General features: G+C 54.9%; 2 protein-coding genes across 3 annotated transcripts; one reads left to right on the top strand and one right to left on the bottom strand.

Annotated features, from left to right (window-relative positions):
- Window positions 1-6,596, top strand: NELFE (negative elongation factor complex member E). 2 transcript variants are annotated; one of them, NM_001101825.1, is made up of 11 exons: window positions 1-77; window positions 518-600; window positions 2,316-2,385; window positions 2,487-2,632; window positions 3,242-3,316; window positions 3,437-3,474; window positions 3,654-3,985; window positions 4,103-4,247; window positions 4,402-4,456; window positions 4,690-4,792; window positions 6,078-6,391. In NM_001101825.1, exons 2-11 carry the CDS (start codon window positions 526-528, stop codon window positions 6,173-6,175), a joined length of 1,137 nt encoding a protein of 378 aa, NP_001095295.1. In that variant the 5' UTR covers window positions 1-77; window positions 518-525; the 3' UTR covers window positions 6,176-6,391. The 2 variants fall into 2 exon arrangements, with proteins under 2 accessions (NP_001095295.1, XP_005665861.2); XM_005665804.4 differs by lacking the exon at window positions 4,402-4,456 and having other exon boundaries at window positions 10-77; window positions 6,078-6,596.
- On the bottom strand, window positions 6,393-12,478 carry CFB (complement factor B). The gene is given in 18 exon segments (NM_001101824.1): window positions 6,393-6,593; window positions 6,888-6,937; window positions 7,017-7,149; window positions 7,256-7,368; window positions 7,577-7,653; window positions 7,762-7,915; window positions 8,122-8,239; window positions 8,376-8,473; window positions 8,952-9,089; window positions 9,193-9,294; window positions 9,568-9,699; window positions 10,030-10,168; window positions 10,488-10,624; window positions 10,728-10,829; window positions 11,062-11,235; window positions 11,380-11,565; window positions 11,950-12,183; window positions 12,272-12,478. Coding segments are annotated over 18 exon segments (2,298 nt in total). The 5' UTR covers window positions 12,336-12,478; the 3' UTR covers window positions 6,393-6,446.
- Window positions 12,479-12,553: the final 75 nt, after the last annotated feature.

Genomic DNA, 12,553 nt, shown 5'->3' with positions numbered 1-12,553 from the left:
CATCGCTCCGAGCCAGCGATCCGCTGCCCGCGCGGGCGCCGCCCGAGACCGTGGGGCTCCGGTTGCCGCCCCCTCAGGTAAGGCCTTCTCCGTCTCACCCTTCGCCCCTTTTTTCCGAGCTCCTTCTCTCTTCTTGCCCTGTTCGTTGCTCTGAGAGCGCTGCGCGGGTTCCACTGCCTCCTCTGCTTTTCGGACCCTGCGAATGCCATACTAACCCCAGCGAGGTAGGGGGGGTCTGGTGCCATCGTCTTCGCGACGGAGGGGGTGTTTCTCCCTTCCTGGGCTACGTGGTGCCCCAAGGCGCTGGTATCCGTGATTCCCGGAGAGAGAAGGGAATGCTGGTTGATCCCGACGAGCGGGGGCTTGGACGGCAGCTTGGTTTAAGCAAGGGGTAGGGAGAGGCAAAAGACAGGAGTAGGCAGGCCTGGAGGGGTGGGATTGGGTGCAGTGTGGACGGCGTGTGACCCCTGGGCGGTGACAGTGGAGAAAGATGTCTTGGGCCCTGCCCCTGAACCAGGAGCCACCATGTTGGTGATACCCCCCGGACTGAGCGAGGAGGAGGAGGCTCTGCAGAAGAAATTCAACAAACTCAAGAAAAAGGTGAGGGAGTGTGTGTGGGCATGGCCCAAACTTTCAAAGACTCTACACTGAGAACACCTGGGGTGAGTGTGAGGGGATGGGGGGGTGGGGGTTCTTCTAGCTCATACCTAGAGACATGGCACCTCTCAGTGTCCCTTCATGGGTGGACTTTCTCAAGGTGGATACTTGCTTTTCTCTCTTTTCTGTATAGTCTGCCATGGAGGTGTCTTCCTTTCCTCCGGCTTTTAGTACCACCTAAGAACTGGTGATCCCAGGCTTGGTTTTTTTTAGTTCCATCTGTATCTTGCCAATAACCTTCATATATTGCCGCTCTGGTCTTACCTATTCTAATCTTGGTCTTCCAAATAGGACTGACTCCATTCACTTCTCCCGCTGTTTGGAATCCAGATCTCGTCTCTGTCTTATTTGCGTAGCCAAATGTTTGCCGAGTCGTCTTGATTCCTCTTTTGAAGTAACTTCTTCTGTTTACTCCTTCCTGTGTATTCTCGCAGTCAGGCCTTTGCTGATGCTCACCTAGACTGTTGTAATCGTCTCTCAGCAAGTTTCTTTTCTCGACAGACTTTTTTACTTCTATTAAAATGGTGCTTTGAAAACACAAAACACTGTCCTTCTTTTTCTCAAAAGCCAGTGGTTTCACATTGTCTATAAAAGAGCCTTAATTTGGCAGCCCTTCCTCGTCAAATAGAACTATTCCTGGGAGTTCCCGTCGTGGCGCAGTGGTTAACGAATCCAACTAGGAACCATGAGGTTTCGGGTTCGGTCCCTGCCCTTGCTCAGTGGGTTAACGATCCGGCGTTGCCGTGAGCTGTGGTGTAGGTTGCAGACGCGGCTCGGATCCTGCGTTGCTGTGGCTCAGGCGTAGGCCGGTGGCTACAGCTCCGACTCAACCCCTAGCCTGGGAACCTCCATATGCCGAGGGAGCGGCCCAAGAAATAGCAACAACAACAACAACAACAACAACGACAAAAAGACAAAAAAAAAAAAAAAAAAAAGAACTATTCCTTAATCCCAAAACACACACACATACACACACACACACACACACACACACACACACACACACACACACCCCCAGAGTCTTATCTCTGCATCTTTGCCGCCTTGTTTTCTTTGTCTAAAATGCCTTTTCTTTTCTGTATGTTATTGTAGATTCTATCCAGGGCTCAGTTTAATGTGGGCATCAGGAAGGTCTTACTTGCTCTCAGCTATAGTCTACACTTCTTTAATCAGTCTTGACAATTTAGTCTGGTCATCTTATTTCTCAAACTCTAAGCTTCTTGAGGGGAGGATTTCCGTCTCATACTTCTGCATAGACCTGTTACAGAAATTCCTAGTGATGCTCTTTCTGATTAAACGTTTAGGGGGCGGACAGGTGAAGCCCCCAAGAAGGCATGGAGACTTACACTTAATTGCAGCTTGTATCTGCAGACTCTGGTCTATGATTAAACCCCTTGTCTTCGACTTGAGAAACGTGAGACTCTGGAAAGCCTCTGGATACTGTGGTTTGAATAGATTAGGTGTTGTTAGCATTGTAGATGCTCTGGGGGACCATATGTGAGAGGCAGGGCTGCCTCAGTGTGCCACTCTAGGGGCACCATTTGCATTATTTTCTCTGAGAAAGTTGTCCCCTGGAGTGATGTGCCCAGGGGCCTTGGGAGAGGACCTGGGCAGGGACTGGCCCTCACTGACCCCTCTCTTCTCACTCTCATTCCCAGAAAAAGGCATTGCTGGCTCTGAAGAAGCAAAGCAGCAGCAACACTGCCAGCCAAGGTGGTGTCAAACGCTGTGAGTGACAGGGGAAGTGGGGATAGACCGGAAGTGAGGAGCCCAGGCCGACCTCTGTCACAGCCTGGCCAACACAAAGCCTCTTTCCCCCGCCACTCCAGCTCTGTCAGAGCAGCCCGTGGTGGACACGGCCACAGCAACTGAGCAAGCAAAGCAGCTGGTGAAGTCAGGAGCCATCAGTGCCATCAAGGCCGAGACCAAGAACTCGGGCTTCAAACGTTCTCGAACTCTAGAGGGGAAGTTAAAGGTGAGCACAGGGAGAAAGATGGTTCAGGGCATCCGTGACTTCAGAGGGATCCTGCCAAGTTGGAACAGAGGTAGGTTTAGGGGGAAAGTAATGCTGGTTCAGTCCTGGGCAATTGCTCTGCCATTCTGAGCTTCAGGTTTCTTACCTCGAAAATGAAGGAGCTAGATGACTCCTAGATTCTTCTTTATTTTACACTTTCTTTGGCTCTAATCCACCTCATACTCTGAGAAGTTGAATCGAGATAGAAATGTCATCAGATCCAAGACTTTTTTTTTTTTGCCCACATCCATGGCATGTGGAAATTTCCAAGCTAAGGATCGAACCTATGCCACATGGCCCAAGCTACAGCAGTGACAACACTAGATCCTTAACCGTTAGGCCACCAGGGAACTCCAGAACATTCTTAGATAACTTACATGCTTTAAGTGTGTATTAAGTTATTTATGAAAAAAAAACACATAGTCAAATAAGAAACATATAAAAGAGTTAAAAGAAAAAAAGACAGGCCGGGGGAGCCAAGAAGTGGAGGAGGGAAAAGGAAGCCCCTCTGTCCCAGGGTTAGGCAGCCTCCTGCTCTTGCACTGAGGCAGGTTTCTACCCCCTTCCCAGGACCCTGAGAAGGGGCCAGTCCCCACTTTCCAGCCGTTCCAGCGGAGTATATCTGCCGACGACGATCTACAGGAGGTAATGGTTTCCAGTGTTGTGTCTCTCAGGGGCTGGGGGTTGAGAAAAATGACAAACCCACATATTGGGCTCTATGCCAGCAACTAGAATCGTCCTAACTGTCCTTGGTCTCTTTTCCAGTCATCCAGACGTCCCCAGAGGAAATCTCTGTATGAGAGGTTAGAGAAAGATAAGCCTGGGTCCCAGTTTGGGGGTGGGGGGGACTTGCAGCTTGCATGGGTCCTTAGGGGGATGGAGTGGGAGGAGCTGGGGCTGCAGAGGGAGGGTTGCATCTCCCTGGGATCTGGGAAGACAAGGTAAAGCTCCCCTTTGTTCCTCACTGTCTGCTTCTCCCCAGCTTCGTGTCATCCAGTGACCGGCTTCGGGAACTGGGGCCAGACGGGGAAGAGGCAGAGGGCCCAGGGGCTGGCGATGGCCCCCCTCGAAGCTTTGACTGGGGCTACGAAGAACGCGGCAGCGCCCGCTCCTCAACCTCCCCTCCCCGAAGCCGCAGCCGGGACCGCAGTCGTGAGCGGAACCGGGACAGAGACCGGGAACGGGATCGAGACAGAGATCGAGACCGGGACCGGGATCGGGACAGAGACCGAGATCGAGACCGGGACAGGGATCGAGACAGGGACCGGGATCGAGACCGGGACAGGGACCGGGACCGAGAGGGCCCTTTCCGCAGTGAGTGATCCTTGCTGGTGGGACAGTGACCTCAGATAAGGTGTAGGTCCCAATAAAGTGGACTCTTAGCGTGGAGGGAGAGGCAGACTGTGTCTGGTGACCAACTCCTTCCCGTAGGGTCGGACTCGTTCCCTGAGCGCCGGGCCCCTCGGAAGGGGAACACTCTCTACGTCTATGGAGAAGACATGACACCCACGCTTCTCCGTGGGGCCTTCTCTCCCTTTGGAAACATCATTGACCTCTCCATGGACCCACCCAGAAAGTAAGGATGACAAGGGCAGGCCAAGTGCTAGGAGAACCTGGGTGTAACATCTGAGGGAGGACGCCAGCCTGTCTGCACAGCCTAGAACCCTGGGTTTGGTTGGGTCCCAAAGAGCCCGTAGGCCCTCTACTGACCCTGTGTTTTCTCACCCCAGCTGTGCCTTCGTCACCTATGAAAAGATGGAGTCAGCAGATCAGGCCGTTGCTGAGGTTGGGACTTCCCAGATCTGTTCTGCCCACCCCTCCCGCCACCCTCATATTTTCTTTCTAAAATCCTGGGAGCCAGGAGGAAATCATTTCCTCTTGACAGAGAGTCACTCCCTATTCCTGCAGGAAGCCTTATATCGTCAGTTCCCTATCAGGCTGGTGATTCCTGGACATCCTCCTTTGGTCTGTCTGTAATGTTCCCCCCATCCTCTGCCCCCGCCCCTCTTCTGCCCCAGCTCAACGGGACCCAGGTGGAATCCGTGCAGCTCAAGGTCAGCATTGCCCGAAAGCAGCCCATGCTGGATGCCGCCACTGGCAAGTCTGTCTGGGGCTCCCTGGGTAAGAATGGGATTCCGCCCCCCTGCCCCCCAATTCTGTCCCCACAGCTCACCCCTTCTTCTTATTCCCCTGCATGTCCCTGGGTTCCCTAGGGATGAGAGAGTCTGGATTTGTGTGGCACACGTGGGGATGTCAGAGGCAGGAGAAGGGGAAAAAAAGTATGGAGAACAATTTGCAAGGTGCTAACAGGACTAGGAAGAAAGTGGAAATGAGTCAGGTTGGTGAGGAAAGTGAGTGCCTCACGTGCCGAGTTCATTTTGAGATGGGGTGTGGTTGGTTTTTATAAAATAAGCCTTTCAGAGTAGGAATCTGGGACTCTGGCGTGAGCTAAGGAATAAAGATGCAGACCAGAGTCATCTGTTCTCACAGGGTAGCTGCAAAACGGTAGCGTCAGAAGGGGAGGGTGAATTTGGAGGAAAAAATGACCCAGGACTGGGCTTGAGGACTGTTCAGAGAATATGTGAGGAGGCTGGGTTGTGTTCCTCATGCCCCGCATGTCCCCGGGCCTCCTGAGGTGTTCGGCGGAAGTTGAGGATGTAGCAAAGGAGACACGAGGAGAGGCCGTGGGCCGGGAGCCACACCAGAGGGACCTGGGCCATCGCAGCCAAAGGTCACCAGCTTGAGGAGGAAGTGGTCAGCAGTCAGGATACAAACCATCAAGAGAACAGGGGCTCATGTGGGAGGACTGCTCTAGCCCCAGAGGGGCAGGGATGGAGTCCTTGGAGATGGGGTGAAGAGAGGGACCTGCCAGAGGAAGGGCAAGGGACAGCGCGGGGCTTGTCAGCAAATGCTCAGGGCCGGGGCTGCACCCAGGACAGGTTCTCCTGGTGGGGCAAATAACTCATTTTGACACAGACGAGTGGCCACCAAGGGCCGAGAGCGAGAGGGGCCCTTCTATACAAGGGGAAGGAGCAGAAATGACCAGCATGTTAACAAAGGGCTGTAGAGATTTTCTCATTTTTAATTGTTGCTCTGACGACGGAAAGTAGTAGCAGGTTAACATCATTTGCACGTGTTAACAATAACATTTGGGGCTTTTCCAAGACGGAAAGTTCCTTACAGTATTTGCGCCTGCTGTGATAAGAGCACACCCTCTCCTGGGGCGATGGTTCCGAGCCACTGGCTAAGGAGGCTGATGGTAGAAAGGCCGTCCTGCCGCCAGAGGGCAGCATGGCAACTGGGCTTCCAAGAGCCAGAGGCCAGGAGTGGAGGTGGTCAAACACTGGGCCTCAGGTCTCCTCAGTGCCCTCCTTCAGACCCTAATGCGTCTTTCCTCCCTCCCTAGCTGTCCAGAATAGCCCTAAGGGTTGCCACCGGGACAAGAGGACTCAGATTGTCTACAGTGATGACGTCTACAAGGAAAACCTTGTGGACGGCTTCTAGGGAATGGAGCTGGATTCCGTGTGCCTCACCTGCCCCAACGCTGGTCTCAGTAAAACACTGAGGTGGAAGCTCACACATCTCCCTCAGCCTCTGGTTTTTCAGCCCTTGGGATTGGGGTCGAGCCTTTAAAAACGGCTGTTAGATTTGATCTCAGTTGTAACAACATGGCCAGTGCACGCTCCCCGTTCCTTTACCCCAAAAGGATCTTGAACACAGGTGTTGTCGCAGCTGTTTTAATTTGATCTCATGTCCCTTTCCAGCAGGAAACCCCTTAGAGAAAACCCAGATCCTCATCTTTGAGTTTCTCCTTGAGCCAGGGCAGCACTTTGTAGAGGTTGATGTGAAAGTCTCGGGCGTAAGAGGGTGCCTGCTGCTGCCGCTTGCAGATATCCACGACGCCCCAGCTGATCACGCCAACCTGGAGAGGGCGAGGGGGTGCCGGGAATCCTTTGGTAGAATTCCTTCTGAATCCCAGGAGGCACAGCTCCTCCCCCTTGCATCCGAGCTGACCCCAGAGGATTAGAGTAGGAGCCAGCTCCGTCCTGTCCCCTGGCACACAGCCCAGACATGCAGCCCTGAGTTGGCCAGTTCAAGAGGAGCCTGAAGGTCAGGCAGGCTCCACCCTCCCCTTTGCAGCCACAGTGAGTGGTCCCGCCTTGGAGCCTAGGCTGACTGCTTGGTCCCTCCCACAGAGAGGAAAGGGGAGACTCACTTGAATAAAGCGGCTCTTCTTATGAATAATCAGGGGGCCCCCTGAGTCACCTGCAGGAGAGGAGAAGCTGTAGGGAAAAGACCCTCAGGCCTTGGGAACTTAGAGCACAACCAGAGAGCCTTCTCTCACCTTTGCAAGTGTTGGGGTCAGCATAGGGAATCACCCCGCCAGTGCAAAGGAACCTGGGGGTGACCACCTCAGAGACGACTTTGACCTTGTCATAGCCTTGGGCTTGTAGAGCATCTCTCTCACAGGCAGCTTTCTGTAGGTGAGGGGGGGGACACCCAGAGGAGAAAGGGGTGATGAACAAAGCTTGCTTAGGAAGCTCGGGAGCCTGAAGGACAGCCTCTGGATCCCCCGTTCCTCACCCTTTCCCCATTCTTGATGTAAACCTCCTTCCGAGTCAGTATCTTCCTGTGATCCTTGGTCAGCTCTGACACAAACAGGGCTTTGACATCCTTTGCAGGCAGCAGCTCTTGCACTGGACAGGTGGACAGACTGGGTCGTTTCATCACGCTCCCTCCCCCCAGCACCTGTCCATTATCTTTATCACTCAGCAGATGTCCCTCAACCCCGGCCCAGCAGCTGGAGAGGGCTGGGCGTCATCTGCTCTTCCTGCCGCTCCCTCTCCCGCCTCCCTTGTCTCTTGGGATCTCACCCTCATGCTCTTGTCCCCGAAGGCATCTTACTCTGTTGCTGGCACGTGGTTGTCAGAGGAAGCCTCAGAGCTTGATTTGATCCCTCAGTGCAGGGGAGACAAATGGGCCTGGTGAGGAGGGATGGGGGGATTCAGGGATGGTGACCTCCGGGCCTGCCCCAGTCTTTCGGCCTCACCTTTCGCAGGCTTTTCTCCCTGGGGAGCCAGATGGCTCACCTGATGGTCTGGTCATACTTCAGCTTTTTCGAGAGCCTGATCAGGGCCACGTCATAGTCATAAAATTCAGGAATATCTTTTGCGGTCTTTGCGTTGAGGTCATAGTTTGGGTGAAATAAGACTTGGTCTATCTCCCACTCCTGCTTCTTCCCTCCTGAAGTACCAGAGCAAGAACAGTTACCTCTAGACCATGCGCTTCACTGTGGGCAGCCTCCACGTCACCCCTCACTCAAGTCTCCCTACCCCTCACTGGTCCAGCCCGCGAGGGAGCAGACAGGTGGAGTGTAGGCTCGTGAGGAAGTGGGAGGTGTCACCCAGAGGACGTGGCTGAGGCTCAGGATTGGTTGGTTGCATCCTTACCCAGGCTGACCTTGATGGAGTGTTTCTCGTCATCCACAGTGAAACAGTGTGCAGCTGTCAGCACAAAGTACTCAGACACCACGGCACCCATACAGCTCTCATGGCCCTTTGAAGGGCGCTGGGAACAGAGCGGCAGGAGGGGAAGCTTGGCTTTCGCAAACGCCACAATCTAATATCAACAGTCTGCTCTTCCTCTTTCCTTTCACCTTGACCTCACCAGCCACAAGTCCCCACTCTCAGGACACTGCACTTACAGTGATTGAGATCTTGGCATGCCACGGCTGCTTGTGGTAGTCAGTACCGTCCTTGTGCTCCCAAACCATGCCACAGAGACCCAGACTCCGGCTTTCATCTGGCAAAAAAAGGACTGCGCTGAAAGCTGGGACACTTCGTTTCCAGGTGGCAGCAGCCTTTTGGGGAGGGACACCCACAGAACAGGCGTACAGGAGGAAAAGGAAGGTGGGGGCACTCGTTTCCTTACGCTGAGGGCAGGGACGGACCCTCTAGGGTAGCATGAGAGGACCTGGGGGCTGAGATTAGAGACATGGCTGTTTTCAGACCTAGCTCTCGCTGATCTGTCGTTCCTTGACCTCTCTTGGCCCCAGTTTCCACATCTGTACAACGAGGGACTTGAGAAAAGATCATCATCTTTCAGAGCTCTGTGGTTCTAAGGGCAGGGTGTGGACAGTGCCAGGAAGCAAGAATAATAACTGAGGTCGAGAGAGGCCTTCGGGACGGCCAGAGCTTTGGGAGGAGTGGGAGAGTATGGGGGGCCTGGGGAGAGCTGAGGCTCCTAACCGTCTCCTTGTATCCTCCTGATAGCTTCCTACCAAGCATTTGGAAGAAAACATCCTCCAGGTTATCTACGTCCTTGAGTTTGAACACGTGTTGTTCCTTGTCCTTCTTGGAAGCCAAAGCATTGATGTTCTCTTGGTTCACCAGAGGCCCAACCCCAAACACGTAGATGTCTGAGGGAGAAAAGGGGCGAGTGAGGGTCCAGGCCCTCGGGGTGGGGGTGGGGGAGTCGGAACTGAGGAGGCAGGCTTCTGGGTCCTGGGCGGTCACACTCACCCAGATAATCCTCCCTTGGGTTTTTGCGATTTCTACCAATGTTCAGCAGGTCCCGAATATCATGAATGACCGTGACCGGATCCCCACCCATGTTGTGCAAGCCTGCAGGAGAGGCAGGGACCATGAAGGAAGGAGACGAGGAAGGATGAGGCTCAAGAAAGACAAAATGGCTAGACAGAGTGACACTTGGGGCTGAGTGAGCAGGCTGGGGGGAGACGTGTCCCTCCTTGTAAAGCTTCACGGGAAAGGTTGACAAGGTCGGGGCTCTGAGCAGCACTTGGGGCCCCAACCATGAGTCCAGCTTTACACATGGCCTTCAGGGCCCCGCAGTGGTTTGAGAGCTTGGGGTGTCAGGCAGGAGAGGGGGCCCTCTACCATCAGTCAGGAGGACAATGACATGGCGGGTGCGGTTCCAGTTATCAGGAAAGTTGTTCACTCCCCAGCTCATCATGTTGTATACTTCCAGGAGCGCCTTCTTGGTGTTAGTCCCTGCCTTCAACTTGTGGTCTGTGGAAAGGGAAGACATCATCACGTCACTGATCGTCCAAGCCATCCTTGACCCCAGAGGCCTCTCAGCGGCTGATAGGCCACATCTTGCAACTTTCTGAGTTAACTGTCACCCCCGTTGACTTTCCTCTGACAACAGTGACCCTCTCAGTTCCAACAGGTTCCCACCAACCCCTGTTCCGCAATGACCCCACCATCCAACCATGGATTAAAAAGTCGTCCTCCCCGCCCCACCGCATCCTCTCACTTCCCCTTCCCACGACACCCCGAGCCTTCTGACCTCTCTGACCCCCAACGAGCCTCCCTCCATTCCCTTCCCTGATGTCTGACCATCATAGCTGATTTTGTCGAGCTGTTCTGTGACCCAGTCTGCATCAGCACTCTTTGGGTTGGACACTCTGATCAAAACTTTGGGGTCTGTGGCATATGTCACTAGACCATATTTCGGCTTCACCCCATAGCTTGCCACCTGTGGGTGAGAGGAGGGTGGGGTCATGGCATTGAAAGTAGAATGTATAGCCTGGAGAATTCCGCAGCTTTGCGGGGACAGACAGGGAAAGCCACAGTAAGAGATTCAAGGACTGACTTGTCACCCAGGGAGGGGTTCATGGACCAGCCTGGGTTGAAGGTCAAAAAACTTCCTCAGGTAAAAGGGGAGGTGGACAAGATAGGACCCAGAGATTTTCTGGGACCCTGTGGCTCAGAGGGGCTAGGAACACCAGGGAATTAGTCCTGGCAGGGTGGCGAGGTCCATCGGGGTCCCCACATTCAGAGGGAGGGGGCTCCACCTTTTCAATGAAGTCTTTGAGGCAATTCTTGGCCCCTGTGAAGTTGCGTGCCCCAATGCTGTCTGATCCATCCAGCACCAGGTAGATATTCATGGAGCCCGAGGGGTCCAAGACAATCTTCCTCTTCTGTTGGTCCCCTGGATGCCACCAGAGAGATTCAGGCTCCAGCATGGGTGGTTCTCCTGCCCCGTCTCCATCCCTCCACCATTCTCTGCCCCGCCTCCCCTCTCGCCTCCAAACCTGGGATGTGCCCATCCTCGGCATCAACGCCTTCTATGGTCTCTGTCAGGGAAGACAGGAAGGCCTCGGCCACCTCTGCAGGGGTGTCGTACATAAAGGAGTCTGGGAGGGTCAGAAAGCAGGTCAAATGTCTGGGAGGGTCAAGGACAGAGTGACCAGAGAGAGGGGACGGTGGGTTTCAAGGGTGAGAAGGGCTCAGAAGCGAGCAAGGTCTACAGGGAGGTTCAGAAGTAGGGAAGGCGCTGGGTTGCGGCAGGGGGAAGGCGGTGCCCTGGTGTGGGGATGTGAAGATGGGAGAGCAGGATCTGACTTGAGGGTACCAATCGAGGGTCACCTTGGCAGGAAGGCTCTGTTCCACTCCAAGAGCCACCTTCCTGGCACGTTCGCCGCTGGGAGCCACGTAGGGTGAGCCCTCGGCTGCAGTAGTAGGTGACACTGTCTTCAAGGCGGTACTGGGTGCCCACCTTCCTCGTGCCAATGGGGATGCCTGGGTTCGGGCAGTACCCCGCTGCAGAAGCATGAGACATGGAGATGAGGGCCAAAGCCTGAGGCCGGAAGGGCGAGGGAGCACATACGTGCTACGCTGCCAGTTCCTCGGGCTGAGGGCGGCCAGGGAGAGGGTACTATCGTGGGAGGAGGCAATGCTTCTCACCTCCATCATCGCAGATGGCCGTTTGCCCATCCCACCGACCAGTCACTTGGCAGGTGCGATTGGCAGAGCCCCGGAGAGTGTAACCGTCATAGCAGTGGAAGGAGATCTCGTCACTTAAGTTGTAGTAGGCGGCCCGGGGCCAATACTCCCCATTCTCGAAGTCCTGCGGTCTGGGGCAGCGGATTGCTTTGGGGGCGGGGAACATGTAGAAGTCACCAACCGGGAAGGGCTGCCCTTTGGGGTACCCCTCCCGGTCTCAGGGACCTGTCACTGGGTCCCTCAGGATCCGCCACTACTCTCCACCCCAGAGGGATCCTAACCCATGAGGAGTCCTGCCGCTCCCCTCACTCCCCCCACCCCTTGTCTGGGTGTTCTTTGAACCACCAAGGCTGCGTGACACCCGTAAACGCCTAGTAAAGGTGAGCTCCCCTTCCTCCTCCCTCCAACCCACCCTCTCAGCTCCTACCCTTGCTCAGCCCAACGTGCTGGCCTGCCTGGTCCCAGCATAACTCTGATCCTATCCAGCTCTGTCCCTCTGTCGACCCAGACCCTCCCTCACTGCCCTCCAACCTTTGCATTCGGCCCTCTTGACAATCTTTCTGTCTTGGGTCTGCAGGGTGCTCCAGGATCCCGAGGATCGGCAGGTGCGAATCTGCACCGGGTACGGGTAGAAGCCAGAAGGACACACGTACTCCAGAACCAGGCCCTCCTTGAGAAGGTGGAAGGTGCCACCTTTGATCTCAATCCCCTCCAGAGAGCAGGGGCTTTGGGGCCTGGCCTCAGGCAATGGCGTCATGCTCACACCTAAAGAGAAAGGCTGGTGAAGCCCAACCTCACAAGGCCAAGGTCAGATCTTAGGGGCAGCAGGAGGGGGGCTGTAACCCTCACTCACCTCCAGACAAGAGGCCCAGGATCAAGGGTACCAGCCCAAGTCGGGGGCAGCGATTGCTCCCCATGGTGGTGGAAGACAGAGAGAAGCTGGGGCTGGGGGCAGGATGGCCTATCCTGGCTTCTGTTGCGTGTCTGCTTGGCTTAATGTCCCAGTGAAACTCCAGACCTGGGCCTGGTCACGCTCCCTTCCCCTGCCCCCCACAGGTCCAGCCTTTTATGCAATCTGTGCTCTGGCACCTGCTGTTCGCCCGGCCCGCCCTACCACATCACTTTCCGGAATGTC

This window comes from Sus scrofa, chromosome 7 (assembly GCF_054392235.1).
Source record: "Sus scrofa isolate SSC_HxYL_T2T_F1_AM1 chromosome 7, Sscrofa_HxYL_maternal_Yorkshire_Landrace_v2.0, whole genome shotgun sequence".
NCBI lineage: Eukaryota > Metazoa > Chordata > Mammalia > Artiodactyla > Suidae > Sus > Sus scrofa.
This window is presented reverse-complemented; position numbering and strand designations above follow the sequence as displayed.

What these genes read in the sequence shown, in the direction of transcription:
- NELFE (XM_005665804.4), top strand. Translation starts at nt 526, where the DNA reads ATGTTGGTGATACCCCCCGGACTGAGCGAGGAGGAGGAGGCTCTGCAG. An exon ending in TCAACAAACTCAAGAAAAAG is followed by an intron (nt 601 to 2,315) that starts GTGAGGGAGTGT and finishes TCTCATTCCCAG; the next exon opens with AAAAAGGCATTGCTGGCTCT. An exon ending in CCAAGGTGGTGTCAAACGCT is followed by an intron (nt 2,386 to 2,486) that starts GTGAGTGACAGG and finishes CCGCCACTCCAG; the next exon opens with CTCTGTCAGAGCAGCCCGTG.